This window comes from Brassica napus, chromosome A3, assembly GCF_020379485.1.
Source record: "Brassica napus cultivar Da-Ae chromosome A3, Da-Ae, whole genome shotgun sequence".
Classification (NCBI taxonomy): domain Eukaryota; kingdom Viridiplantae; phylum Streptophyta; class Magnoliopsida; order Brassicales; family Brassicaceae; genus Brassica; species Brassica napus.
Genome location: NC_063436.1, coordinates 23565509 through 23593428, shown reverse-complemented (window position 1 = coordinate 23593428; position 27920 = coordinate 23565509). Strand labels below are relative to the sequence as shown.

At 36.0% G+C, this 27920-nt stretch overlaps 7 protein-coding genes across 10 annotated transcripts; 5 read left to right on the top strand and 2 right to left on the bottom strand.

The window, feature by feature from the left end:
• The first annotated feature begins 41 nt into the window (after positions 1-41).
• Positions 42-4420, top strand: LOC111214691 (putative glycerol-3-phosphate transporter 4). Of its 2 annotated transcripts, XM_022717705.2 has the most exons (3): positions 42-3530; positions 3613-4131; positions 4215-4420. In XM_022717705.2, the coding sequence occupies exons 1-3, from the start codon at positions 2492-2494 to the stop codon at positions 4250-4252; spliced, it is 1596 nt and encodes a 531-aa protein (XP_022573426.1). In that variant the 5' UTR covers positions 42-2491; the 3' UTR covers positions 4253-4420. The 2 variants fall into 2 exon arrangements, with proteins under 2 accessions (XP_022573426.1, XP_048632786.1); XM_048776829.1 differs by lacking the exon at positions 4215-4420 and having other exon boundaries at positions 3613-4175.
• Positions 4421-11991: 7571 nt separating this feature from the next.
• On the top strand, positions 11992-13717 carry LOC111214251 (ras-related protein RABD2b-like). Its single transcript, XM_022716767.2, has 8 exons — positions 11992-12202; positions 12454-12526; positions 12606-12653; positions 12735-12782; positions 12868-12939; positions 13021-13176; positions 13254-13357; positions 13438-13717. The coding sequence occupies exons 1-8, from the start codon at positions 12189-12191 to the stop codon at positions 13529-13531; spliced, it is 609 nt and encodes a 202-aa protein (XP_022572488.1). The 5' UTR covers positions 11992-12188; the 3' UTR covers positions 13532-13717.
• Positions 13718-13776: 59 nt separating this feature from the next.
• LOC111214249 (RGG repeats nuclear RNA binding protein B) lies at positions 13777-15976 on the bottom strand. Its single transcript, XM_022716763.2, has 7 exons — positions 15575-15976; positions 14998-15280; positions 14850-14915; positions 14638-14758; positions 14402-14560; positions 14270-14320; positions 13777-14182 (listed from the first exon to the last, which is right to left on the bottom strand). The coding sequence occupies exons 1-7, from the start codon at positions 15720-15722 to the stop codon at positions 13949-13951; spliced, it is 1062 nt and encodes a 353-aa protein (XP_022572484.2). The 5' UTR covers positions 15723-15976; the 3' UTR covers positions 13777-13948.
• Positions 15977-16179: 203 nt separating this feature from the next.
• LOC111214250 (ubiquitin carboxyl-terminal hydrolase 3-like) lies at positions 16180-17968 on the top strand. Its single transcript, XM_022716766.2, has 9 exons — positions 16180-16341; positions 16456-16587; positions 16677-16721; positions 16805-16910; positions 16999-17057; positions 17151-17225; positions 17318-17366; positions 17438-17514; positions 17640-17968. The coding sequence occupies exons 1-9, from the start codon at positions 16267-16269 to the stop codon at positions 17724-17726; spliced, it is 705 nt and encodes a 234-aa protein (XP_022572487.1). The 5' UTR covers positions 16180-16266; the 3' UTR covers positions 17727-17968.
• A 204-nt stretch (positions 17969-18172) lies between these two features.
• Positions 18173-20329, top strand: LOC106440246 (deSI-like protein At4g17486). Its single transcript, XM_013881865.2, has 5 exons — positions 18173-18868; positions 19151-19347; positions 19422-19709; positions 19785-19865; positions 19948-20329. Exons 2-5 carry the CDS (start codon positions 19212-19214, stop codon positions 20085-20087), a joined length of 645 nt encoding a protein of 214 aa, XP_013737319.1. The 5' UTR covers positions 18173-18868; positions 19151-19211; the 3' UTR covers positions 20088-20329.
• Positions 20330-20576: 247 nt separating this feature from the next.
• LOC106440240 (palmitoyl-protein thioesterase 1) lies at positions 20577-22440 on the top strand. 3 transcript variants are annotated; one of them, XM_022716764.2, is made up of 8 exons: positions 20577-20835; positions 20925-21006; positions 21086-21326; positions 21428-21493; positions 21576-21614; positions 21697-21819; positions 21971-22005; positions 22115-22440. In XM_022716764.2, the coding sequence occupies exons 1-8, from the start codon at positions 20733-20735 to the stop codon at positions 22128-22130; spliced, it is 705 nt and encodes a 234-aa protein (XP_022572485.1). In that variant the 5' UTR covers positions 20577-20732; the 3' UTR covers positions 22131-22440. The 3 variants fall into 3 exon arrangements, with proteins under 3 accessions (XP_022572485.1, XP_013737314.1, XP_048632784.1); XM_013881860.3 differs by having other exon boundaries at positions 20598-20835; positions 21913-22005; XM_048776827.1 differs by having other exon boundaries at positions 20803-20835; positions 21094-21326; positions 21913-22005.
• A 395-nt stretch (positions 22441-22835) lies between these two features.
• LOC106440241 (homeobox-leucine zipper protein HAT1) lies at positions 22836-24395 on the bottom strand. The gene is made up of 4 exons (XM_013881861.3): positions 23928-24395; positions 23529-23848; positions 23361-23440; positions 22836-23260 (listed from the first exon to the last, which is right to left on the bottom strand). Exons 1-4 carry the CDS (start codon positions 24079-24081, stop codon positions 22975-22977), a joined length of 840 nt encoding a protein of 279 aa, XP_013737315.1. The 5' UTR covers positions 24082-24395; the 3' UTR covers positions 22836-22974.
• Between the last annotated feature and the right edge of the window lie 3525 nt (positions 24396-27920).

Sequence of the window (27920 nt, the reverse complement as noted above, 5' to 3'; positions counted from 1 at the left end):
AAGAAGAAGTGTGCAAAGTTTCCTTTTTAAAATGAAACTATAAGATCGTAATTATGGGGTTCTTAGGATGGAATTTTTAGCAGAATATAATAACTCATTTTTTAATTTTTAACTAAAAATATTAAGAACCGGTTCTTAAATATGTATTTTTGGTTAAAATTTAAAAGACAGTTTTTTATATTCCGCCAAAAATCTCACACTAAAAACTCCCTATTAATCATGTTCTAACGGAAGACTTTGCATAGTTTCCTTTTTACTATCTAGTTGTAAAATTTAACAAAAAAGGACACGGTTAGATATGTAAGAAGAAGTGTGATTAGCATGTTATTTTGGATACACACTCATAACCATATATATCACAACCAACTTTTTTTTTAATGGAATGAATAGAGATGTGGTTGGCATTTCATTTTCTGGTTACACTAGTTTTAAATTTGGTAAAGACTTCTTCTACTCATGCACCATAATGCTTACCATATGAAGAAATGTTATTTGCCTTGCTGTGAGTATTGTTTGGCTTAAATGCTTAATCTCTTTGCATGTATAAGTTTATGTTGTCTTTGATGTGTGGTGTATAATGTATGTTGCTTGTGTCGCTAGTTAAATGTGTTGTGTTGCTCTTTTCCAGCTTCTATAAAATCAGTGGCTAACTCTTATTGGCTGTAATGTGTGATTTTCATATTTAACATAATATTTGCTAGGCGATAACCAACTAAGTTGTCTCGACTTCTCTGATGATCTTCACAACAAGTACTGCAAAACAATACTTAAACATATGTACAAAGCCTTTCAAAAATTAACACATATTTTGACATTTTGACAACATCCCACCAGCTTAGTGTGTGTAAAATATAAGAACACACTAACTTGGTTCGGATTTGGATAACGGTCAGGTTTTTTGGATAACTGTTTTGGTGTCTGAATTTGCTGTCCAAGTCAAAACTAGTAGTCTCGTCAGTGGAAAAGAAAGAATGCTTAAGCTGTTCCTCTCTTTCTCTTAATTGAGAGATTGATGAGAGCTAACTTGTAGACTTTCTTAGAAAAAAGAGTGAGATTTTTCTTTAGAAATTGGAATTTGCAGACATGATCTTTTATTATTTGAGTCTTGGGCTTCTCTTTGGTGGTTATAAGGTATGTCATGCGGATGACAACCAACGTTGAGCCAAAGCACTTCAAAGAGTGCGGATGACAACCAACGTTGAGCCAAAGCACTTCAAAAAAGCAATGAAACATAGAGTATGGCGTGAATCAATGAGTTCAGAAATTGAAGCTCTTGAAAGACAACATATGTGGGATCTTCAAGAGTTACCACCAAACAAAAAGGCTCTTGGAACCTTTATCCTTAATATAAGCTGGGTCTAATCTGTACATATTATAAGGTTAGTTATCTATACATATTAACATAGTTCCTCTTCTCTTTCAGTAACATTTAAACTTGAAAATTCCAGTGTTTCTCTTTTTGTGGGTTTCATTTCTTGGGCGTTCAAGTTTCTGCTTCTTCTTTTTCAATATAGGATGAGAAGTTACTGTAATATCATGTAAACCACTCCAAATGCAGAAAATGGAGTACTGTATTTAGATTGTTTAGTTTTAATGCATGAATACACCTAGAGTTGTCCAGGTACATGCTTCCTTTACCAAAAAAAAAAAATATCTAATGTCAAACAAAACATGGATACAAATACTTGTTCGCAGTTAATTATGATTTCAATTGCCCAAGACAGAGATATCTGTCACATTTATAAAAAAAATGGATAATGAATATGTATACAATTCCAACGGGTTACCTGGACAAATCATTGATTCATTAGATAGAATTAGGATACTATAAATAATACGAAGTTGTGTTCCACCTCCATAAAATAAAAATCGAGATTCGAATCAATATGACTTAGTCCAATAGGAATAAAACAAGAACACGACCTAATAAGTTCTAAGAGGTCATATGTTATTAATTATCAAACAAGGACCAGGTCTACATTTTAACAACCGGAAGCTCGACTAATCTTGATTTACTTTCTCAGAAGAATGTGCATGCCATGACTTAGGCTTTAAAAAAACAAAAAGGAATAATTCTAACAAGAGCAGAGCTCTCACTTTGGAGGTCAGCTGAGCTGATGGTGTTCACTTGAAAGTGGACAAACGGGGAAGCTTGTCCCTCAAACGTAGTTGGCAAAAAAAAAAACAAAAAAAAAATAGATGACGTCGGTCACGTGCCGTCGCTTCATACAAACCAAAGTGGTCAACGTGTTCTGCCTTTTGGCTCTTCCCTAACGAAGAGGACACGTGTCACATCGTCACACATGACGTCGTCTTCTCTCTCTCCTTCCCGCCAACCTCTCTCTCACCTCTAATCTTCCTCCAATTAAAATTCGTGATTCTGATTTCTCAAACACACAAAAACATGGATTTGTGTTTTGATTCTGTTCCCTAAAGTTTTGATTTTTTTTTTTCACGATTATTATCATTATATTGAGAGAGTTCAAAAAAGATGACGTTGGGTTCAAAGAGGAAGACACCACCAGGGGTTCAGCTTCTGCGGAGAATCAGAGGAAGAAACTGGAGCCCGAAGACGTTTCGCTACGTGATTCTACTGATCACTTTCATCGCGTACGCTTGTTACCACGCTTCTCGAAAACCAAGCAGCATAGTCAAAAGCGTTTTGCACCCAGAGCCAAGCACTAAGCCACCACCGCAAGCTCATATTATCAACGAGCATCCTTGGCCTTTGGGAAACGTGTTCGTGAAGGAAGAAGCGAATGCAAATAATGAGTCTAAAGGATGGGAACCGTTTAACGGGAAAGGTGGTACGTCGAGGCTAGGAGAGATCGACGTGGCGTTTCTCGCTTGTTACTCGTTGGGAATGTACGTTGCTGGACATTTGGGTGATACGTTGGATCTGAGGCTGTTTCTGACTTGGGGGATGATTGGGAGTGGATTCTTCGTGGGGCTGTTCGGGATGGGCTATTTCTGGAATGTTCATGCGTTTTGGTTCTTTCTGGTGATGCAAATGGCGGCTGGGTTGTTTCAGGCGACGGGCTGGCCGTCTGTTGTGGCTGTTGTCGGGAACTGGTTTGGGAAGAGGAAGAGAGGGCTTATAATGGGGATATGGAATGCTCATACTTCTGTCGGGAACATTTGTGGTTCTTTGATAGCTGCTGGTGTTCTTCAATACGGTTGGGGGTGGTCTTTTATAGCTCCTGGTTTCGTCATGTCTTTGGGAGGAGTTCTTGTTTACTTGTTCTTGGCTGCTTATCCTGAGGATGTTGGGTTTCCGGATATCAATTCTAATTCCGGTAAGTTCATTAAGAGGAACAGAGACATTGAAGAAGAAGAAGAAAGTGTAGAAGCAGATGTTGAAGGAGAAGAAAGTGAGGGTTCAGGGTTTAGGTATGAGAATAAAAAAAGTGTTGGTCTTTTGCAAGCTTGTATGATTCCTGGTGTTATACCATTTGCGTTGTGTCTCTTCTTCTCGAAGCTGGTGGCTTACACGTTCTTGTACTGGTTACCGTTTTATCTAAGCCAAACAAGTAAGTTTTAATAGTCATATTCAAAGAGTTTAGTGTTTTGGGATAATGTTCTTACAAGTTTTTTTTTAATTATTATTTGTAGCTATTGGTGGAGAGTATATGTCTGTGAAAACAGCGGGAAACCTCTCCACTCTATTTGACGTTGGAGGCATTGTAGGTGGAATTCTTGCCGGCTACATTTCAGATAAATTCAAAGCAAGAGCTACGACCGCAGCAACTTTCATGTACGCCGCGATTCCGGCAATGCTTGTGTACCATTCCTATGGAGGCATCTCTCAGACAGTCAACATCGTTCTCATGATGGTTGCTGGTTTGTTTGTGAATGGACCTTATGCACTCATCACAACCGCGGTCTCAGCGGATCTCGGAACGCACAAGTCTTTACAAGGGGATTCGAGGGCGCTTGCGACTGTGACTGCCATTATTGATGGGACTGGATCTGCTGGTGCGGCTTTGGGTCCTCTTCTGACAGGGTTTCTTTCGACTTTGGGTTGGGAAGCTGTGTTCTATATGTTGGTCGTTGGGGCTCTTTGTGCTGGGTTGCTTTTGACCCGTCTTGTTATTGCTGAAATTAGAGAGAAACTTGGATATGTTGATGAAGGTAATGACCAAATCTTTGTTTTGCTAATCAGAGTGAATTTTTAGAAACGTTAATCCGAGTTTTAATTTTGTTTGTTTTTGCAGCTGATGCATCTGAACCACTCTTAAACGATAGAAGATGATGGAGAAGAGAATATATGTGTGAGAACAGAAGACATTGTTTGCAGTTTTGTTCTGTTATGTAATAAGAGTTTGAAGAGGAACTTACAAGTTCATTGTACTTTGTGTGTTTGTCTGATTATGTTGTGATATTTGTTTTTGTCTAATAACAAATGAAGGGTGTTAGAGTTTTGCTTCCCGTTAATCTTTCGGACAATTCCTGATATTATTTTATCACAACTGAATGAAAAAAGCGTAACAAAAAACATAGGAATACTAGTACGTACCAATGTACCATAACCTAACATGTAAAAAAGAGAGAAGATTACTCTCATTAGATTCTTCATGCACTCACCAATAGGTGTTGTAAGAATGCTCAAAAAGTAACAGAATGACTAAGGGAAACATTATCGCCGTCGTTAGCTTTAGTCCTTAGGGAGTATATGATTTAATTTACATCAAAATTGCATCATATACTCTGGGACGCATATGTTTTGTCCTTAGCTAACATTTTTTTTTGTCTTTAGGTGATACATGTCGGCAAGGAAATGGTGGAAGAGTTTTCGTTAGGGAAAAATCGAATTGGGATCGAGATCGACATTGCTCGTCTCTCTCCTTCTTTCTCGCGGCGATCGAAAGGGCGATTTTGCTCTCACCGACACATCTCCTTCGTGACGGTTCTCCCGTCGACGAATCTCCTCCCAAATCGTCTCCTCTCGACGGATCTTCTCCCGAGGCATTTCTCCGTGGTTCTCACCACGGATCTCTCGGCGCATCTCCTTCTCTCTCAATTCTCTCTGCGGTTCTCTCGGCGGATCTCTCAACCGTTCTCTCTTTAATTTTCTTTTTCTTTCAATTTAATGTTAAACTTCTTTTTTATGTTTTATTTAAAATGTATCTTTTATATCTTATCACACATTAAAATAAATATTATAAAATATGCTAAGAACTTTTTTTGTCTTACCAATAATCAACAAATTTACAAAAGTTCTTAAGCATTTGTCCTTAACTAAAAAATAATATTAATTTATTCTAAGGACAAAATTTTGTAGAACCAATAATGTTGCTCTAAGAGCATTTGCATTGGTAGGTTTCTCCGTCACTGCGCATGTTATTATCATTTTTATATTTGTATTTTCAGAATAGTTTAGTTTTATATATTTAAAGTAAATGCTTTTAAAGAAAACAAGCACTTCACAGCAAGATAGCGTGAACGTATCTCAGTATTTTTGGATGTTTCTTCCTAAATGACCGATTCTCAACTTTTTCATTCTCTTTCTACAACTACTAGATTTTTTTAACCGCGCTACGCGCGGATAAGATATTATATGTATTTCTGAATTCTAAAAAATTATGTATAATATTGTATTATATTATTTAAAGAATATAAAATAAGACTACATAGCATAAATATATTTTTAAAATTTTCTTTGTGGATATTATTATGTTGTTTGATTGTTGTACTTGATTCACATATTTGCATAGATATTTATGATAGATGAATAACTATATTTTTATTATCAGTAAATAATATATATTTATTATATATGAATAACTATATTTTTATTATCAGTAAATAATATATATTTATTATATAATATAAGAAAAAATGAATTTACTTACTAAATGGATGTGCAGATGTGTTATCTAATTCAACTTTATAAAGTACTACTCATAGTTTATATATCATTTATGTTCATCCTATCTTTTTTGTCCATCATTTCTTAAACATCTTCAAATAACTGATTCTAATTAATAATAAACTTTTGGATGACAAAAAAAAATTCAAATGTCTAATTATCGCTTAAATATTTTATTAATATTGTTTAAGAAGCTTTCAAGTGATATCATAGTTTTTTTTTGTTAATTTTTAGAGTTTTTTGTATTTAAGATTTTTTTTTCATATTAAGCTTCTATTTCTTTTACAGAATATATATATATATGTCATAAAAATTACCATCAAATCAGTTTTACTTATTTATTATTTTGTTTTTAATGAAAATACATTTTTTAAATAATTTAATTTAAAATAAAATTATATATTAATTTGTTGTATTCTAACAATTTGATTGATTTAGTTAATTTGATTTGTTTGATAACTTAAAAAGTTTTCATATGAATCGGAGAAAGCAAGTTTATGTTGTTATATTATATTTATTCGTGTATATATATTGCTAGTGTAATAAAGAAAGAACTTTATTTTTTTTTAACTTCAAAAAAATACATTATTACAATTTGAAATTAACTAATAACACAAAAACAGTTTTAAAATCACTATTGCAGCCCCATCAACCATCGGCATAGCCTGTCTGTAACCACCACAAAGACAATCAACAACGTTAGTTACCAAAAAATAAGAACCAACTTGGCATAGGAATGAAAGAGAACAAAGGATAGAAGAATCATTCTCAAATTCTTCCGCAGAACCACAGTTAGTTAGATCTATCTCCAAACAGTTTAGGATTAACTGTGGTCACCAACATCACAGAGTGAATTTTATCCCCTGATTTCAAGAGGCCCCTAAAGGTTGATGAAGTCTCATACCACAAAATAAGTACACAGTTACGTCCACGTCGTGGAAACAATAAGTAGACAGTTTCAACAAATCATAAAAACAAATCCCAACAATGAACTGATCAACTATCAAGTAGTAAGTTTCCAGGCAAAAACAAACCTAAACAACACAATATAAATCTAAACCAAGATGCTAGACTACTTGAGATCATAAATAGAAAGAACCACCTGAATCCGTGCTCTCGACTTTGTCTGCATGTTCTTGATAGTCTCCCGAATACCATCATTTCGAACTTTGATCCATATTTGTTCTGGAGCCCCTCTTACAAAAAGGACAGGTATACCTTCTCCTTCAGACTAAGATTGCAGCAGGAAAAAAAATGTTACGTCAGACAGTAAAAACAAAAGTTGTCAATTAAATAGAAACAAAGATAATTTATAACCTGAGCTATAACTTCATTGATAAGCTTCTCTGCTTTCTCAATAGAAGCAAGATTCCCAATTATCTCCACCGGTCTTAGTGCTGAATTTAGATCAGCCTCTGCATCCCTCCAAATTTAGATTTTGACACCAGAACTGAGCTGAAGATTCCTTACTATCTCCCCACCTTTACCAATAAGCGTGCCAACCTGTGAAGTATGTGGAGAAAATAAATAAGTGGATATATAACCCCGTAAGATTCATTCACACAAGAGTCAAACGAGAAAACTAAACTGAACAACCTTTAAACTCGGGACTTCTTTCTTGCGAGTTGTGGAATGGGTATCACCAACCTCCTTATGAGAACTGCCCCCATTAACGTCTTTACTTCAGTCGTCACCCTCTTCAAGAGAACCACCGCCGTCGGCTTCCTTAGATTACATAACAAACAGATGGAGACACGAGCCAAGATGTTGATGATGAGGATGGGAATGCTGCGGTGTCTCCTTTAAACGTCTCATTAAACAGATCTTGTACCTGTTCAAAACTGTCCCCTGAATTATTCTCATGCCAAAATCAACATCTCAAATATCAAACAATCAGTCATGTCTAATAATAAACCAAAGGGAAAAACTAATGCAGAGTCTTACACTATGCAGAGATTCATCATGGCCGCCATCTCGTTCAAGAAAACTCCCATTCCCTGTAAACCAAAAATGATTCATCACCACATAGTTCATAAAGAAGACATGTCAAGAAACATTGTACTATCTTTTAGCAAAAAAAAAAAAAAAAGAAGAATTTACGTTTTGGTCAGCTTTATCATCATCACTATTATAAGCTCCAACATCATACACGAACCTCTTGTTGGAGTCAGAAGAAACTATGTTCCCACAACAAATAGAAAAAGAATACCTTAATCAGACACATAAACAATACTTTTATAATAAAAAAGAACACAGATCAAGGAAATAACAGAAGATCCTCTGTATCCAATAATAAACTCCCATTTGTTTCCGTGATAAAATAATTTAGAAGACAAAGATGAAGAAAAAGAGAGTATAAGCCTCTTGGATAACCTGGAAATTTCTTCTTTACTTCATCTACACAGTTTCTTCTACAAATTTAGACAGAAGAGACATATGAGGCAGAGCTAGACAATCGATTAAGATGGGGGAGATGTAGAGTTAGCAGTAGATTCACGATTCACTGCTCCATGGAAACCAAAAGGGCTATTTATGTTTCTCAGAGGAGACTGAACCGATTGAGAGATGAAGATAACCAAAAAAACAGGCATGGCATCGAAGAGGATGATAATGTTTGATCGGTACGGCGGAAGAGACACCGGATTGGCCGGTACGTTAGATCGGCTCAGCGGAGGAGGCTCCGTCAGTTCCGTTTGATTGCTTCGAGATAAAACCGCCAGAAACAGTGGAATTGCGGTTAGAATTCATCGCAAATTTCGATTGTGATAGTGTAGACTATCTTGAGCAAGATAGAGATATAAAGAAAATCAGAGGGAGAGATATGAAAAGAACCCATAAATGATGGATTCATTGCACATAGATAGAGTGGAGTCGATTGATCGACTTTCCGTTGAGAAGATGAATAGTCCAAGAACGAAGAGAAGAAACAGAGAAGGCATCGTGGGAGAGAAAGCTTGTTACGGTTTCCAGAGGGTGGACTAACTGGGCCTGAAAACTGAACCAAAAAAATTAAAAAATCGAAGCCCAAAATATCCAATCCCATCGGTGACATGGCAAAAACCAGTGATCCTATTGGTCGATTTTATTTGTTGACGTGGAGGGCCTCTCCATTGAGGATATTCAGCTTTTAGTATTGTATTGATTTCTTTTTTAATTAATTTATTTAGAGAGGTATTCCCTAAAAAAATGATCGATGGGGATGGCCTAACCATCTTAGGAGAAGAGACAAACCAAAAATGTTGGTTCAATGGCATCAAACTCCATGGTAGCTTTTATTTCAGGCTGTAGCTTCCTCATTCAAGAAACATTGTAACTATGAAGAGTCATACCTAGCGTTGCATGACTGAACACTGTTAATCCTGGACATATTATTCAAAATCCGAAAACTAAACTGAAACTGTATTGAGAAAACTGAGACTGAAACCAGAACGAAAATTATAAAAACCCGAACGGTTCCTATATTTGTAAACCCGAAAAACTAAAACAGAACCAAAACCGAACCGAAACAAGATACACACAGCTAGTTTTATATTGTCTACACGCATCCGTAAGCTCGTGACAGTATAAAAGTAGCTGTGTGTATCTCGTAATACCATCTCCAATGCTACACTATAATTTTCTCTATATTTCACTCTAAAATAGAGTAACTCTATTATAGAGTTAGATTTACTCCAATGGTTCACTCTATAATAGAGTTACTCTATAATAAAGTGAAATATATAGTATTTTTGTTTTTTTCACTCTATATTTGGAGTAAAAAAATAAGATTACTCTATATTTCACTCTATTATAGAGTGAACCGTTGGAGCAAATTCAACTCTATAATAGAGTTACTCTATTTTAGTGTAAATTATAAAGGGAAAAATAGAGTACCGAGATGCTCTAAGGCATTCCAAATCTCCATCCTACTATATAAAAAGAACTAAATTGAAGGTTTTTGAGACTATCCACCTCAGCCAAAATATTCTCATCCAAAAAAAATTAGAAATAAATGTCATTTAAAAGATAATTAACTAACATACAACTTTTGATATTTCTAGAAATTTCAAATTTGTAACTACTAATTTATTAATAGAATCATATATCTATTGAATTATGTTCTATTTTTAATCGTTAGACTTCAAGGGTAAATAAATTATTAATTTATAATATATATAGTTTATAACTTTATATTGTAGTTATAAATTAAGAGAAAATAATCGGGGAGGGTGAAGAAGCTCATGTAAAATTATATAATTAAAATGGTAAAATGGTGAGTATGATGACGTGAATCTAAGAAAATTTGTTGTACAAATTATGGTGCTTTCTTCGTCCACTATAATGATTTAAAATAAAATACATATTCACATAAATAAGTCAATATTTGTTGTTTTTTTTTGTAAGATGTTAAGATTATCATTTTTTGAAAGGTTATACTGTTGTTTTTAAACAACTTATTACAGCAAGGAAACAAAAACAACCAACAACAACTCAAGGTAAAAAAAGTCTTAAGGAAGTCTTATACAAGAAAGATAAAAAGAAGTAAAGAAGAGGAGAAAGAAGAACTTGCCGGATAAGAGAGGAGACGGTCACGCATCATACGGTCGAGAGAGACAAGGATGACTGATGAAGGTGAGGAGACAGCTGTGAACACACGAGCATTACGCTCTTTCCACAACAGGTAGATGGCTGACTGAAAGTAGAGCTTGATGACTGGAGTAGCATGCGTATCTGCGTTGACGCGAGGTTGATTGATCCAGGCTGCAATAGAGTGTAGATCAGCCGGAGGAGAAATCCAAACTTCAGCAGCAAAAGGCTCCCATATCAAGCGAGAGAAAGATCACTCAAAGAAGAGATGATAGTGAGTCTCTATTTCCAGATTACAAAGGACGCACGTTCCTGAGAAATTTAACCTCCAACGCCTCAAGCGATCCTTGGTTGGCAGTCTTCTCCGCAAAGCCAGCCATGATATAAACGCATTATGTAGAATATGTTCCTTGAACCAAATAGTCTTGTGCCAATATTTGTTGTTGATAGTGTTTATATTCTTTTCTGACATTAGTATCTATATTTTTTAGTAAACTGATCCAAAGAGATTAATTTGTGGAGCTAACCAAACAAGGATTATAGTGTTTACTTTGGAAAAAGTAATAGGTTGAATGATAGATGGCGTGCGTGCTTTTTCACATGGAAATCTGCACATATATTAAAATCGTAAGATTTGAATCATAAAGAAAATATAGTGTATATAACTGAAGTTGGTCCATTCTGAAACTAAAGATGGCTAAAATTCTTCTTTGTCAAAACGCATAGATGTGAATCTTATATGAATAGAGTTCTCCATTGCTTATAACAGTGTAATAAACTCCGTGTGTAAAGGAGAAAAAATGTTATATAAGTGAAAACAAAAGTTATGATTTTTTTTCTTGTGCCTATAGGCTCTTAGGCTCTTTGCAATTTGAAGAAGAAAGAACATATTGTGTGAAAATCTTTGGCTCGGTCAAATTTTATCCAGTTGTTTATAAAACTGTTGTTATCTGATTCATGTAATTTTTCAGTGTTGATTTAAAAGCCCAAAAAACTCATCTATACTGACTTTTCGATATTTTTTTCTGTGATTTGAATTTAAAAAGAGATAAAACTTTCGATAAGTTATGTAAACTCAGAACAAGTATTTAGCTTTAGAAAGCATTTACATGTTTCAAACTTATAATATATACATATATAATGTTTAAAATTATGCATATAAAACATGTGTAAAATGTGCCTGAATATGTTTCTCTTCTTTAATGTGTTAATCGTACTATATATAACATTATTTTAAAATTTCAAAAAGTTTATGTCACATACAAAAAACCATCAATAAAAAATATAATTCTCTATTTTTAACAAGAAAAATGAAAAATTATAAACATATAAATTTAAATTAGGAAAAAATAACATTGAAAAAACAAGAAGTTAATGTAAAAGAAAAAACTGACAAATAATATTACAAATAAAATAAATTTATAAGATACAATCCGCGCGAAGCGCGGAAAAAATCTCTAATTACTCTAATAACTCATTTTTATTCAAAAAAATGTAGTTTTCGACCGTATCAGACAAAAATGTGAGAGTGAAGTAAAAGAGAGAAGAAGAAAAAAAGAAACTATCTCCTCCACGCATCTTGTGGGTAGGCAATGACACGTCAGCAATTCAAAAAAAAAAAAAAAGACGTATTTAAAACACGACGTCGACACATATAGCCATCGTTTACGTCTCTCAAATCGCGCTTCTCACCGACGAAGACGAAAGATCAGCGGAATCTCCTCCTCTTCGTTCTTACCGGTAGCTCGATCCCATGAATCCTGAATAGTAAGAACATTCCTTATTCCTCATCATATCCTTCAAATCGATTTGAGCGTCTCTGTAGTTTTAGCTTCTATTTGGATCATCGAAGAAGAAGGACCAATTTTAGCTTTGTTATCATTCTGTTTGATTCGATATCGTGGATCGTATAGATCTACGAAATTTTGTTGAGAGATCTCTTGAATTCACAGATGATTTTTCGATTTAAAAATAATAGCTATCGAATTGATTCTCTGTTGTTTTTTTCTCATTTGCAGTGACTATCTGTTCAAGCTTTTGCTAATTGGTGATTCCGGTGTTGGCAAATCATGCTTGCTTCTAAGGTTTGCTGTAAGTATCTCTCTCTCTCTCTTTCTCTATACTCATTACTCAGTGATCCTGTTGTGGCTCAATTTTTTGTTTTGTACAGGATGATTCCTACCTGGATAGCTACATCAGCACCATTGGTGTTGACTTTGTAAGCCTCTTCTCTCCAGTTATCAAATTGGTTATTAGTAAAATCGTTACAAGTTGTAATTTTGTAATGATCTTTTTGTAGAAAATCCGCACTGTTGAACAAGATGGGAAGACCATCAAACTCCAGATTGTAAGTTTGTCCTGAGTCGTGTCAGACCACTCAGATTGAAATTTTGTATGCTCACTCTGTTTTATTATTATCACCAATTATGCAGTGGGACACGGCAGGTCAAGAGCGTTTCAGAACCATCACCAGCAGTTACTACAGAGGAGCTCATGGGATTATTGTATGCTCGCATTTCTGACTCCCATGTTATTTAACATCCATTGATTAGAGACTGAATTGTTTTTTTTTTTTTTTTGGTCAGGTGACTTATGATGTAACAGACCAAGAAAGCTTCAACAATGTCAAGCAATGGCTAAACGAAATCGACCGCTACGCCAGTGAGAGTGTGAACAAGCTACTGGTTGGGAACAAAAACGATCTCACGTCACAGAAAGTAGTTTCCACTGAAACAGCCAAAGTAAATATATGCTTCACAAGTTCGTCACAGTTTAAGGTCTTTTTGGCATACTGTAATGTTTTGTTCTGGCAACACAGGCTTTTGCAGATGAACTTGGGATCCCATTCTTGGAGACAAGTGCCAAGAATGCTACCAATGTCGAAGAAGCTTTCATGGCCATGACTGCTGCAATCAAGACAAGGTAATTCATTATTTAACCATCAACTGAGCTCATAGATTCGGTCACACTTGGAGAGTAGACTAAGTCCGGTTTGCTTGCAGAATGGCGAGCCAACCTTCAGGAGGATCCAAGCCAGCAACCGTCCAGATCCGAGGACAACCTGTAAACCAGCAATCAGGCTGCTGCTCTTCTTAATTCTCTTTTTGAAACACACTTAACTATATATATTACAGTATCTCATCCGTTTGAATGTATGACATATGAACATCGTTGCTCTCCTTCATCTTTTATGTGTTTTGGTTTTTCAATCACTATGTTCAAAATCTTCTATTTTCTTTGTAATGTACTTGGAACACAATAAGCTAAGTTTTTAATCGCTAAGTTGTTCTTTTCTTAAAATAAGTCTCAGTTAACATTAAAGCTAAAACATTACAGAAACATTGGTCGAAGAATAGATTTTTCTTTCTGTCTCATTTAACTTAATATTAAAAACTCCCAAAATCGGGTTCGTAGAACAAAACGAAGGGTATCAGAAGAGCAAAATCCAAACCAGATGAGAGAGATTACAAAAACAAAGACCAGAGGCTGAAGGACCAAGACAGAAGAGAGCCTTTACTTTCCCAGAGTAGGGAACTGTGCGGCGTCTTCAATTTTTGGTGCAGGAGCGACCCTTTTTGGTGCAGCAGCCCTCTGGTTTTCTCCTCCATCGGCTCCTCTTGGTCCACGACCTCTTCCTTCAGCTCCTTCTCTTGTTCCACGACCTCCACGTCCTTCCCTTCCACCACGGTAACCACCTCTGTACCTCTCTCCATTCGCTGGTTTCAGAAACTCATTTATGCTCAACGACTACATAAACATACAATGGAAAGGTATAATAAGCATGCGATAGTTTTGAACAAAAAGCGCTTAATCCGTGGGAGTAAACTAGCGAACCTTCTTGGTCTTCTCCTCTTTCTCAACCGGGCGCTTGTCCTTCTCTGTTCCCTGATAACAACAGCACCATTTCAAGTTTCAATAAGCACACACACTATTATAATAAAAGATTAAAATGAAATACAAACTCACCAGTTTGATGAAGACCTCATCGTTGTTGCTCTTTTTGTTTGAGAGCTGTTGCATGGTCTCAAACACCTTTGTGTCAACCTTCCTCTCCTCAATCTTTGTTGCCTGTAGAGCTTTCCTCTTCTCCTCCAAAACCTTCTCATACTCTTCCAGAGTCATCTCCTACAAAACAGTATAATCACCATTAGATAACACTTCACATGATTGAGAAATGAACTCGAAACATGATTTTATATTACCTTGTCCTCTGGCTCGGGCTCTTTCTCTTCAACAGGTGTCTCTTTGTTTGCATCAGTTGCTTCACCTTCCTTCTCAACTGCCAAACTCTTCTCCACCACTGCTGCTGATTCTTCAGTTACTCTAATGATTGCAACAAAACAATAACAGTTTATTTTCAAGACCATAGAAAACACATACATGATCTAAACCGATTCTTTTTAAAAAAACTTACGGAGGAATTTCATCCTCATTGGTTCCCCAGTTGCCACGGCCAGCTCCATCACGTTTAAACCCATTTCTACTCAACAACAAGTTTAACAAATCACAAACCAAAAATTATTACAAAGAGTATCAATTTTAAGAAGCTTTGCTTTGCTTACCCGTGAGCTGTTCCACTCTGGCGGTCAAAGTTCCTACGTGGGCGTTCGAAGTCACCCGACTCTCCACGTCGACCACCACGGCCACGGTATCCACCCACAGACCCACCACGCCTCGCTCCATCTCCTTCCTCAAAGCGTCTGTAACCTCCAACATATCCATTTTCGTTACCAGGACCATCATTGTTCCTTGGCTCCCTGTTGAATCCACCACTCCTATCACGTCCACCACCACGTGCTCCACCACCGCGACCTCCTCCTCCAGGTCCGTTCTTGCCCTCCCTCACTAATCAAATTAAATAAAACATCAAATAAATTCAAGTTTAATAATTTCAATAAATAAATATAATAAAGAAACTCATTCATATCCCCGAATCTATAACAACGACAAAATAAAGTCAAAGCTCAACTAAACGAGAAAAAGTCAACTGTGGTTTATCTATTACACTGATGTCTTCAGGACAAGAGTTCACAAGTTTGACTTTAATAAACTCAATCAAGCAGAACCAATTAATCCAATCTACAAAACTAGAATTAAAACTTGAGAAACAGAAACAATTAAACAAAGAGAAAGCCTCACCAGCTTGAGAAGGAGGAAGCGGCTTAGTCGGCAGCTTACCAAGCTGAACCGGAGCTGTTTTCTCAACCTTCAACGGCTTAGCCGCCACGAGCTTGTGGAGATCCTCAGTGTCATCGTCCAGGAGATCGAAAGGGTTCACGGTCGCCATGAATGAATCTAGAAACAAACTAGTCCGGATACTATTATTTTTTTGAGGAATTTGTTTCTATTTTTTTGGAGGATGAAGAAACCCTTAGTGACTATACGTATTCATGAAGGACGAATAAAAAATCAGAATCGAAGATATGATTCGGACAGCGTTGTTTCGACGCCCAACAAAAGTGTGTGTGTGTGTGAAGAAGAAGGAAGCTGCGATAAGAGAGTAGTAGCAAAACCCTAGCCCTATGATACTTTCCTCTAAATACCCTAATCTTTAAAAAAAAAAAAAAACTCCTTAAGATTATCCTCTGCGCGCGCCTCTACCGTAAACGAAATCCACGCCGTTCATCTCCGTAAGATTGAAATTATAATCAGTTTGGGCCGGGCCGGTTTTATATCAGCATATAGTTGAATCATTTATCTACTGTGGGCACTGTAAATTAAACAGCTTAAATGGGCCAGGCCCGTTAACAGCACCGCTTAGAGTATGATTCGTTTCTTCATAGATTTGATTTCTTCTACAAACACCGATCGAAAGAGAGACGATCCTTAAGATGGCGACCATAGACGAGAGCTCTTCAGCTAAGAGATGGCTTCCACTTGAAGCTAACCCAGAGGTTATGAATCAGGTATTGTCCCGTTTCACAAAGTATTCCTTCTCCGATCATCGGAAAGTGAACGTTTCTAAAACTGGGAAGATTCTATTCAGTGATTTTTCTTCGTATTGGTGTGTGTGTGTGCAGTTTCTGTGGGGGCTTGGACTTGCTCCAGATGAAGCGGAGTGTAATGATGTGTTTGGTTTAGATGACGAGCTCCTTGAGATGGTTCCAAAGCCTGTCCTTGCTGTTCTCTTCCTTTACCCCATCACCAAAAAGGTCTCTTCTTTGTAACTATCAATTGAAACCCATCTCTGTATATGTCTGTCTTGTATTTGATTGAAAGAACCCATGTTTTTGGTGTATAGAGTGAGGAAGAGAGGATCGAGCAAGACAAGGAAATTAAGGAGAAGGTTAGTTTCTGATTAACAACACCTGTTTTTGTTCTTCATGAATTTGTTTCTGTAGTTTCATATTGGTTCTGTGTGGATGATAGGTGCATAGTGAAAACGTTTACTTCATGAAACAAACTGTTGGTAATGCTTGTGGAACCATTGGTCTTCTTCACGCTATTGGCAACATTACCTCTGAAATCAAGCTTTGTAAGTCTGTTAACATCTCTCTGTGTGCTTTTTTTCCTTTGATCAGAAGGGTATATAATCTTTGACGATTATCACTTCCTTTTTGCAGCTGAGGGGTCGTTTTTGGATAAATTCTTCAAAACCACATCCAATATGACTCCTATGGAGGTTTCTCCATCTTATCATCTTCCTCTAGATTTGATGTTTCTTAACTGTAAGTGTTTGTTTCATGGTTAATGTTTATATTGGTAATTATGATAGCGTGGAAGGTTTCTAGAGAATGATAGTCAAATAGAGGAAGCTCATTCAGCAGCTGTTACAGCTGGTGAAACACCGGTAAACTCATACCTCCGATTATGCTAATGTGGAAACATATTTATTTATATGTTACATTGTTTTTTTTTCTTACTTTTCCCCATCTTCTACAGGCTTCTGATGACGTGAACACACATTTCATCTGTCTAGCTTGTGTAGATGGTAACGAAGTCTCTCATTAAAAAAATTAAATCAAACTCAATTATAAATTGGCACTAAATCAAATATTGCAGGTGAGCTCTATGAACTTGATGGAAGGAAAGCAGGACCAATTTCACATGGTGCTTCCTCTCCAGCTACCCTCTTGAAGGTACTTTAAACCTTTTTAGTCTTTACCAATACATGGAGAGGGATTATGCAATGGTTTTTGTGTGTGTGTTTTTTTTTTGAAACTTTGTTTGATGTGTAATCTTGGGGGTGGTATTAAATGTACAGGATTCGACGAAAGTGATAAAGAAGATTATTGAGAAGAATCCGGACACGCTCAACTTCAATGTGATGGCCATCTCCAAGAGAACCTGAGGATGTTCTTACGAAGCAAAGCTCATTAGTGTTGTGTTTTTGAGTTTATGACACAATGATCCACACAGATTGTTTACCTAGGTGGATTATGTTTTACTGCTTTCTGAATCTTCTTTTTCTTGTTTCTGAAACTTGTAAGAGTTTATGATCTCAAGGTTTTTTTTTTTTTTTGAACAACCTACCTTGTGAGAATAACCTACCTTGTGATCTCAAGGTTCTTAAGAGAATGAATTTCTAGCTTAGTGACACATATAAATCGAAATATTAAGAAGCCACCAAAATAGAAGTGATAAAGAAATCAAAGTAAATATGTGTTTATTATGTTATTGGAGTATGTATTAAAAAGCTATATATGTGTAAATCGAATTTTAATGTCACTCTACACTATTTTAAATGGGGATCTAGGCCTGGGATTTCGGGTATTCGGATCGGTTCCGGGTAAGATCCGTTCGGGTCCGGATATTCGGTTATTTACAAATTGTATCCAATGAGTACTTGGAACAGTTCGGTTCGGTTTCGGATCGGTTTTCGGTCGGTTCCGGGTCGGTTCCGGATATTAAATTATTAAACCAAAACTAATATTTTTATGTATTTTATATTTTCTATTTTTATTTTTATTTTTTTTTTAAAATAGTTTAATCCAAATCGGATATATATGTATAGTTTGAAAGTAACTACAACGAAATAGAAGTGGTGCAGTGGTAAAAGTTGATGTACTTTCAACTTTCCCACCCGGGTTCGAAACCCATGAGGCGCAAATCCATGTTTTTTAAACATTATTTCGGTTTAAACGGGTACCCGATCGGATCCGGATAAAAACCCGAACCGACCCGATACCCGTGGATATTCATAAACATTACCCATCGGTTAAATATGCCTTATCCGAAACCGATCCGAACCGGTCCATTTCGGGTCGGATCCGGTTCGGTATTCGGTTCCGGTTAAAAAGTCCCAGGCCTATGGGGATCAATCAATTCTGGGTTTTCTCGTCTACTTCTTAAATAAATTTTACAGAGGGAAAACAAAAAAAAGCGAAAAAGGAAAACGTGAGAAACGAAAAAAAGTAACAGTTGGTGACGATCAAAGTCATCTTTCTCGCAAAATCCCTTCTTCGGAATCATCCATCATCAAAAGAGTCACACGTAAGCTCTCTCTCTCTCTCTCTAATCTTCGTCTATGAATGTCAAAGAGGAAGAGAAACGAGGAGCCTCAATTCCAATCTTATTCGTGCGTTTCCCGATCTGCAATTCGAGCGATATGGCGTTATTAGATTCTGGGCTTCGATTCATTTATAGCTAGGTTTTAGGTTCAAATCCTTGGATCTGTTCTCATTAGCTGCTAAAACAAGTTTTCCTTTGGATTGTTTCTGTTTCAATTCTTATTCTCATCGAACATTTGATTATTGTTTCTTGTTTTTGTTGCAGAGGTTTAGGAAGAAAAGGGATGATTCGATCGTGAATTTGAATTAAAGATTCTGCAGTTAAAATGTGGAAGCTAAGTGAGGAGAAGAGCGGAGACGTGGCCGGTCTAACACCGGTTTACCTCAATGTCTATGATCTAACCCCTGTCAATGATTACCTCTATTGGTTTGGCATCGGCATTTTCCATTCCGGAGTAGAGGGTATGTAATGTTTATTCCTCTCTTGCTTGAGTATGTTCTTTGCTCTCAGTTTCCTCAACTTCAATTGTATGTAGCTCATGGTATGGAATATTGCTACGGAGCTCACGAGTATTCATCGAGTGGGGTCTACGAGGTAGAGCCTAAGAACTGCCCTGGCTTCATCTTCAGACGCTCTCTTCTCCTGGGAACTACAACCATGTCCCCTTCTGATTTCCGCTCTTACATGGAGAAGCTCTCGTCCAAGTACCACGGTGACACTTACCATTTGATCGCCAAGAACTGTAACCATTTCACCCAAGAGGTTTGCTTGCAGCTCACGGGTCAGCCTATTCCTGGATGGATCAATCGCCTCGCCCGTTTAGGTAATAAAGAGAGATATCAAAACCTATCCTTTTGTGTTGTCAACCAAACTAATCGTCTCATTTGTTGAGTTTCAGGTTCGTTTTGTAATTGTCTTTTACCAGAAAGCATTCAGCTCACAGCTGTTAGTGCTCCTTCCGAACGCCTTGAGTTCTCTGGTAAGCTCCTCCTGATTAAAGAGAGTTTTTAGTGATGCTCTTTTGTGATTAAAGTAAATCTTCAAATGGCTTCCGAATGTAGATGAGGATGAATCGAACTCAGAGGCATCTTCTGTGTCAGATGATGATGAAGAAGAAGGATCAGAGAAGCATCTCATTAACGTTGCAGACAGAGATGTTGTGTATCTACAAAACAAACCAGTGCGACTTACCAGAGAGTAGATACCCTGAGAAGCCAACCAGCGACTACTTCCTCCTTTGAAGCTACCCTCAGAACTTACAGTGTTTGTTACACAATATAGCCATGGAAACCCAAAAAGGGGGGTAAAGTTATATTCGTCTCCTTATTGCTGCGCTTGTTCTGCGTTAAAAAAAAAAATCAGTTTAGTATTCTTCTCATTCTAGAAATGTAAAAAACATCTTCCAGATTTTATAAAAGTTAAGCCACCCCTTTCTCAGTAAAATTTTTTTGGAAGCTGTCTCCACATCTTTTACTTATTGTTAAATTGTTGTATATTTTTCTTTTTATTGGTCGAGTTCAGCAGAGAAACAAACCAATATCAAAACAAGAAACGAGAAGATAAAAAAAATTATGCTTTAGATAATTACGGTGACAGGTTAAGGAATAATATGAAGACAAAACTGCCAAATGAATGAATACAAAACTCAAAAAAAAAAGGGATGTTATAAAGTCCACTAATGTTTAAAACGGAAGTAATTTCATTTAATATGATTCTTCTATATAGGGTAGAAAAAAAGCTAACACCCCTTTTTGACTAGCAATCTCATAGTCATAAGCAATCTCGCATATGGTAGAGACTAGAGAGAGAGAGGGAGAAAAAGGATTACATAGATCTCAGCAATCTCATGGCCAACATTCTCCGGCGACCTGTTCTCCTTTTAACGGTGGCCGCCGTCTTATTCTCAACCGCTCCGGTTTCAAACTCTATTCCATTTATATTGTTCCACGGTAATTAATTTCATCTTCAATCTAGTTTATGTTTTTTCTTTTCCGATTAATTATGTTTAAAAACATAACAATTAATAATAATAAAAAAGGAATTGGAGATAAATGCTCTGGTGGAGTTAGTAACTTCACGCAACTCCTAAGCAACCTCTCCGCCTCTCCTGGCTCTTGCTTGTAAGTTGTGTCATCAACCTTTAACAAACACTTAACTTGTCTTTAACTCATCTTAATGGTCTTTATTTTTTTTTCAAAGAGAAATAGGTAACGGAGAAATAGACACATGGTTCATGCCACTAATGCACCAAGCGAATGAAGCGTGTGAGAAAGTTAAAATGATGAAAGAGCTGAGTCAAGGTTACAACATTGTTGCCCAGTCTCAAGGAAACTTAGTAGCTAGAGGTCTAATCGAGTTCTGCGACGATGCTCCTCCTGTCATCAACTATGTTTCCTTAGGAGGACCTCATGCTGGCATCGCCGCTATCCCCAAGTGCTCTGTATATAAACTTTAAATTTATTAATTCTATTGGTTACTACTCTAAATCACTGTTATTAACAACAATGGAGTTAATCATGTGTGTTTTTGTTGTGTGTGAAGTCTGGTCCAATCTGCGCTATAGCAGAAGATTTGATGAAGTTAGAGATATACAACGACTTCGTTCAAGTATATAACAACACTATCTATATATCTTTGTTCAAGATCAAATTCCTTTAATCATGATTTGATTTAGTTAGTCACTATGCAGGATCATATTGCTCCTAGTGGTTATGTCAAGATCCCTGGTGTAAGTTATTTACTTAAAACCAAATTAATTAGTTCAAAATCGATTCTGGTTACCAAGCACGATGGCTTTGTTTTTTTCTCAGGAAATGACAAAGTATTTGGATCACTCCAAGTATCTACCAAAGCTGAACAATGAGAGACCTGACCAAAGAAACTCCACTTTCAAAAACCGTTTCATGAGCTTACATAACTTGGTTCTTGTCATGGTACTTTGCTGTCTCCTTTCTTTTTTTAATTTGAAAACATGTTTTTGTAAGCTTATAATTGAGTCTGTTTTCTTCTTCTTAATCCTTAAATAGTTCCAGAACGACACAACACTGGTCCCTAAAGAAACTTCTTGGTTTGGATATTATACAGATGATGGCTTCGATTCTCTTTTGTCAACTCAACAGGTGAATCTCCCATTCTCTCTCATTCCTTTCTTTGTTGAAGATTTGCTTGCTTTTTTTTTTGAACACCGAAGATTTGTTTGCTAAAAACTATAAATGCGTTCTTCTTCAGACAAAACTATACATAGAAGACTGGATCGGTCTGAAAGCACTGGATGATGTAGGAAAAGTGAAGTATGTGAGTGTCTCAGGGGACCACCTTATGATAGCGTATAATGACGTTGTGAAATACGTTGTGCCTTACTTGATGGCTTGATGCACACAAGTTCGTAAAATCTTTAACATGTGACTCTCACTGTCATTTTATAAGAAAACATATTTGATCCCAAATCCAAATATAACTGATAATATTTGGAATTATTGGGTAAAAATCTTGTGTTAAATTTGACATTAACCAATTACATGTTTAGAAAATATTTGATTGGTTGGTGTTGTTCATATGAAGTTCCGAAAGTAATTATTAGTTGTTAGCCAATACAAATATAATTTTCCAAAAATCTTTAAATATTGAAAAGGCATTTAATAATCGTATTATAGGTAACGAAATAAAACTTATAAGATTGTGAAAGTCACCTAATGTAAATCATTGTATTTCAGTATGTATCATAACAGTTAATCCATCATCAAATGAAGTTTTCAAGTATTAATACTATTTACTTTGAATAACAGCAAATCCAACATGGTTGCATGTATTAAGATCTTTGTTAAACGTAATGAAGGCAGAGTCCTGATTTTGTCAACATGGTAGTTAGTGTGCCTAATGGACAAAGAAAAAAAAAGTGATTTCCCCTTTTTCCAATTCTGTTTGTCATCAAGAAGACAAGAACACCTAATTTAATCAGATTTAATTAATTTAAAATGTAAAAGGCTTTTTTTTAACAATGCTAAAGGCTTTTAAGTATTGATGTAGTGGGAGTCAATAATCTAAAACGTACATCACATCAAAAGTTGACCCATAAAAACGAAATAAAGTTAAGATCTAGGATGCACCACATCAAAAGTTGACCCATGTGCCATTTGGAGCCACGGGCTCAAAGACACAGACCGTTGGTTGTGGTTGGATGGTCCGGCCACACGTTCGCATGATGGACACATGAGAAGCGTGGTTGGTGGACTCATATGACCATACAATCTCGGTGAAAGCTTTAGTGCCCTCAACTCCGCAGCCTCTTTCTCGAGCCGTCTATTCTCTTCAGTCAGTTTCTCTACGCATCTCTTCAAATACTCGCAGTCTACTTCAGTTTGCTTCAACTTGGTCCTATAAGACACAAAAATTGATTTGTATTGTAAATAAACATTGCTTTAAAGGGGTAAAATAGCCAATCAATGTCCTAAAATGAGTTATATATGACTCCCACCTTGCTCTTCTGTTTTGGAACCACACTTCCACTTGTCTTGCGGTTAAGCCTAGCTTCTTAGCCAAAGCCAGCTTCTGTTTCTGTAGAAATACCATAAAGCTCATGTTAGATCAGATTATTTACAAGAATACCCTCTCTCTTTAATATGATGATGAACAGTGGACTTACGGGGTTTAGAGTATTGTGCTCCTTGAAAGTGTCTTCGAGAACAGCGGACTGATCTTTGGATAGCCTAAGCTTCTTCCGACAAGCCTCTCCACCGTATTCTTCTTCTTCTTCCTCCGAGGTTCCACGTGAGGAAGATCGATCCAAAGTGACGTCGAGATCATCTCCAGCACCACCTGATGTTCCTTCTCTCTCGCTTCTCCTCTTGCCGCTCACGTTGCTAGAGATCGTGCTGTTTAGGGAAGAAACTCCTGTCTCCTCCTCCAAATCAACCGGCAAGCTGTTCACGTTTATTTTCGTAAACAACTGTTGGCTTTGATGATCTGCAAAAATGGAAACGTGTTATTTCTAGATCTATTTGTGTCTTGAAGAAAAGGTCAAGACCTTGAAGAAGAAGTGCACCTGAGGAGGAAACAAAGGTTTGGTTCCATGGAAACATCTGGAGATTAGATATGGGTGAAGAAGTGGGTTTGAGATTCATCAGCTTGTGAGGATGGTGAGTTTGTGCAAACCCCAAGCTCAGACTTAAACTCAAATCCTCTTTTCCCATCATCATGATAAATATAATCTAGGCCTTGAATATTTTCTTTGACCCAAGAAAATTTTCAAAAAGTAAGGTTTTGTGAAATGAGAATATATATATAAAACGCTTTGGTTTTTATGAGTAGAGGTGACAAGAGAAACTTTGAGTTTGTCCTCAAAAGCTCTAGTTTTGGTAGTGGAGGAAGTGTAAAGAGGACAACATCAACCTTCTAGGGTTCTTATGGAGAGATGGAGATAGAGAGGTGTGAAATGGGATGAAAAGAGATGATTAATATAGGAGTTGAATGAAATGAGAGCTTGCCATGTTGGCCAATTAATATGTAAATCGTTATAATGACCTTTTGAAACCTCTATTATTTTATCACCAACTTGTTGCCTCATTGTCTTTCACTTTTTCTTTGTCTTTTTCCTTCTTTTACTATTATAGAGAGTACATCATATAAGTCCTCTCTTTCCTTAAAACTAAAATTTATTCTGTATATGTATGGAATCCAAAGTGCTTTAGTTTCAAAATTAACACTCACATTACAGTATCTTCTTGTAAATTCCTGCCAAAAGCAACAAAATTAACGTGTGTGGAAAGTATATATGTATTTATTTTTTTTGAACTTAGGATTGTGCACATAAATATGTATAAGTATATGGTATGTCTATAGAAGAAAAGAAAATTAATCAGTCGAGATCACACAAGGATGATACCAAATATCAAAGAAATAGTTGGCAATATTGGTTGATTAAATATTGAGAAATGGAATAAATCAAGTGGTTGGTAAAATACACAATCCACATGAATCTGAACTCCTTCAAAGTTGTGGGCCAATAAACTGCTGTGATCCAGTCATATCCATGTGGGACGTGGGATCTATCACTTCATTTAACACCATAATCATGGATCCAATATTTATTGACCGTTTCTCTCTATACGTTCATTTCAAGAATTTATATACTTTCTGTATCCATTAGTTTTATAGAACGTGGTAGTAATAACAAACTAATAAAAAGAAATTAGTTAAACTGTTAAACTATAAAACATCATATTTATTTTGTAGTAAAAACAGAATTTTATTTTTGTTAACCAATTGTAGACTTTTTACATAATCGATTAAAATCTATATCTAACCCCTATTTTTACACAGATGTATCTTTTGAATTTCGATTATCAATCGCAATACTTGGAAGACGTGTTTATGTTAAAAAATGTAAGACGTGTTTATGTTAAAAATGTAAGACGTGTAATTTTTTTCACAGCTGAAAGATGATTTATTAGGATTTTATTTTAAGAAGTTTTGTTAGAGTGGTCTGAATTTAATTAAATCGAATTTGAGAACTCTACAGTTTTGGGCTCGAGAGGGTAATATGGGCAGGTAGGTCCCCTCACGTGACTATAGGGGACCCGAAAACACTCGACCCGGCCGTGCGTTTTATTTTGTATCCTCACACGCCGACATCTTATCATTTGCGTCGACGCGCCTTCAATCATTTTCGCTTCTTTGTAATCATTATACGCAAAATTTGCAAAGAAAATGTTTTTTTTAACAACTAGAATATCAACTCAATACATTTACTTCTGAATGTTTTTTCTTATTTCTGAATGTTAAAATGCAGTCTCAGCCAATACGTAAAGCAAAGATTCACGAATAAAAATACAAATCGTTATTTTCTGATGATGTAATCATTTGAGGCGTATCGCGTATATATATGTTTTGCTTTTTGGGTAGGACTAATGATAATGCTCAATGTTGTTAAATCATGTTTGATGCGTAGCTTAATAACAGAATTTGCTGTAGACTAATGTCACCATCATTAGGGGACTTTAAATGTTTGGACCTAACTTTCCTTAGTTCCCTATTATGTTTTCGAATATTATATAGTCTCTCGAACATGTAATAATTCGATTGCTTAAAATCTATTATACTTGAAAGATAGTCAGTGCCTCAGTGGCATCGATATAATGAGCAAGAAAAAGTCCAAGCAGTAAAAAGAAGATAATTCCAATTTGACGTTTCGCATAAATGTTTTTTTATCAGTTTTTGATACTCGGTCGATATATATAAGACAATTTTAATATATACAGATTCTGTGAATATTACTTTTATATCTGCGTGATTATTGAGATTTTTTTTTTTTGAAACACCATTATTGAAATTCTAGTATCGTCATTCGTCACGATTAATTTTTAGTTTTATCAATAATGGTTCTGGAAATCTGTGTTCTCTATAAAAATACACACTTAGTGTAGTAATTATGGAGAAGCTTCAAGGAATGCTTGTAGTTAAAAATTAGAAAGGACCAAGTTTTTTTTTTGTGAAAGGGTTAGAAAGGACCAAGTTGGCTCGTGCATGCGATATATCCTCCCATGTGGAACGGACGTGGCGCACACATTCCTAAGCTAACCACACCACCCATTACAGCGAAGCACTCGTGTGCTCTTGTCCACCCACACGTGCATTCATGGTCAAATATTCCTATGCAGCTATGCTCTTCTTGGTTGTCCCCAGTCAGTGGTCAAATAATATTTTCTTAATTAATAATGTCCAAATGGGAAGATTTTATTTATAACTTTTAAAAGAGAAGGTTCATTCATAATTACAAATGAGACGAGTATAAGTGAGAAGGCTTCTCCTGATGCTGAGAAAATGCACAATATCACCAGTCACTAGAGGAAGGATAAGGGAGGATATAAATCATCAATTAATTCTTCATGGTCTGCGGATGGATGAGATAAGCGTGGAGTATATATAAGATGCATGTTCGACTTCTTATCCAAATATAACTGAAAATGATTAAGCTATATAATCACAAATAAATGTAAACTTTGAAGATGTTTATAGGTAGCTTACTAATTTGTTCCTAATCTTGACACTATAACAAAAAATGGGTATGAGTATATAAACGTCATCCTCTACTGCTAGATGATTATGTTGCTTTCTGAAGCTGGATCCATGCGGTTAATTTATATAAACTTTTATTCGTGAATTTTTACTTTACGTTAGTTTAAGACGAGAGATCTTAAGCGTAATTTGTATGAAGACTTATAGGACAAAGCACGCACGTCGAACTATATTAGAGTATCCTTTAAGAACGATTTCTTACGGTAAATTTTATTTATTTTTACATTAATCAGATGATTTTGAACACTTTATTTAACCAATTAACCTTCCAAACGTTTGAACATTGGCTAAAGCCACAAAGTGGGATATATTTGAAAATTGTTCTCCAGAAACATATACACCATTTCCTACTCGTATGTATTTTATTCTTATTCTTATACATATTTAATGGGGTGAGCTGTTGCTCATGTGATGGATTCATCGGTTAACCAAAAATCATTTGGAATATCTTCGGTCTATAATGCGAGACACGTGCAATGTTTGATATCTACATTGTACCTATGATTTGTTTTCGGTGTGTGTTGATATATGTTTTGAACCTATTCTAACAACAATAATATAGAATTATGTCCAATAATAAAACCTATCATTTTGTGTGAATATTAACCAATTTGATAAATCACTCCGAATCTTTATGTCATTTATGTATCGTGTTTAATCATATGTTTCCGCATTATTCTTCTCGCATCTGTTATAACAGTGTGTGTGATGTAATCATTAAAGAGTTGCTCTCAAGTGAATCGGGTTTCCAGAAACAAGAGGAGCCCACTTTGAACACTACTCCTTTTCTAGTTTTCTTATTAGTCGGCCTGAACTACATGTGATAGCGATTAAGTTTTGATTTGGAACTAAGTATTTAATTTCCTAAAAGAAACAATCAAAATATTATAATAAAACGACAAAATGAGTACTTGGCATCGCTATAGAAACGCAGAAACGGTGCGAGTCATGTGGACTACAA

What these genes read in the sequence shown, in the direction of transcription:
- LOC111214691 (XM_048776829.1), top strand. Translation starts at nt 2,492, where the DNA reads ATGACGTTGGGTTCAAAGAGGAAGACACCACCAGGGGTTCAGCTTCTG. An exon ending in GTTTTATCTAAGCCAAACAA is followed by an intron (nt 3,531 to 3,612) that starts GTAAGTTTTAAT and finishes TATTATTTGTAG; the next exon opens with CTATTGGTGGAGAGTATATG.
- LOC111214251 (XM_022716767.2), top strand. An exon ending in AGACCATCAAACTCCAGATT is followed by an intron (nt 12,783 to 12,867) that starts GTAAGTTTGTCC and finishes CCAATTATGCAG; the next exon opens with TGGGACACGGCAGGTCAAGA. An exon ending in GAGGAGCTCATGGGATTATT is followed by an intron (nt 12,940 to 13,020) that starts GTATGCTCGCAT and finishes TTTTTTGGTCAG; the next exon opens with GTGACTTATGATGTAACAGA.
- LOC111214249 (XM_022716763.2), bottom strand. Translation starts at nt 15,722, where the DNA reads ATGGCGACCGTGAACCCTTTCGATCTCCTGGACGATGACACTGAGGAT. An exon ending in AATGAGGATGAAATTCCTCC is followed by an intron (nt 14,759 to 14,849) that starts GTAAGTTTTTTT and finishes TGCAATCATTAG; the next exon opens with AGTAACTGAAGAATCAGCAG. An exon ending in AAGAGGAGAAGACCAAGAAG is followed by an intron (nt 14,183 to 14,269) that starts GTTCGCTAGTTT and finishes ATGTTTATGTAG; the next exon opens with TCGTTGAGCATAAATGAGTT.
- LOC111214250 (XM_022716766.2), top strand. Translation starts at nt 16,267, where the DNA reads ATGGCGACCATAGACGAGAGCTCTTCAGCTAAGAGATGGCTTCCACTT. An exon ending in TACCTCTGAAATCAAGCTTT is followed by an intron (nt 16,911 to 16,998) that starts GTAAGTCTGTTA and finishes TCCTTTTTGCAG; the next exon opens with CTGAGGGGTCGTTTTTGGAT. An exon ending in CTGTCTAGCTTGTGTAGATG is followed by an intron (nt 17,367 to 17,437) that starts GTAACGAAGTCT and finishes CAAATATTGCAG; the next exon opens with GTGAGCTCTATGAACTTGAT.
- LOC106440246 (XM_013881865.2), top strand. Translation starts at nt 19,212, where the DNA reads ATGTGGAAGCTAAGTGAGGAGAAGAGCGGAGACGTGGCCGGTCTAACA. An exon ending in TTTCCATTCCGGAGTAGAGG is followed by an intron (nt 19,348 to 19,421) that starts GTATGTAATGTT and finishes AATTGTATGTAG; the next exon opens with CTCATGGTATGGAATATTGC. An exon ending in CAATCGCCTCGCCCGTTTAG is followed by an intron (nt 19,710 to 19,784) that starts GTAATAAAGAGA and finishes GTTGAGTTTCAG; the next exon opens with GTTCGTTTTGTAATTGTCTT.
- LOC106440240 (XM_013881860.3), top strand. Translation starts at nt 20,733, where the DNA reads ATGGCCAACATTCTCCGGCGACCTGTTCTCCTTTTAACGGTGGCCGCC. An exon ending in ATAACTTGGTTCTTGTCATG is followed by an intron (nt 21,820 to 21,912) that starts GTACTTTGCTGT and finishes ATCCTTAAATAG; the next exon opens with TTCCAGAACGACACAACACT. An exon ending in CTCTTTTGTCAACTCAACAG is followed by an intron (nt 22,006 to 22,114) that starts GTGAATCTCCCA and finishes GTTCTTCTTCAG; the next exon opens with ACAAAACTATACATAGAAGA.
- LOC106440241 (XM_013881861.3), bottom strand. Translation starts at nt 24,081, where the DNA reads ATGATGATGGGAAAAGAGGATTTGAGTTTAAGTCTGAGCTTGGGGTTT. An exon ending in AACCTTTGTTTCCTCCTCAG is followed by an intron (nt 23,849 to 23,927) that starts GTGCACTTCTTC and finishes CCATTTTTGCAG; the next exon opens with ATCATCAAAGCCAACAGTTG. An exon ending in TTCCAAAACAGAAGAGCAAG is followed by an intron (nt 23,261 to 23,360) that starts GTGGGAGTCATA and finishes TGTGTCTTATAG; the next exon opens with GACCAAGTTGAAGCAAACTG.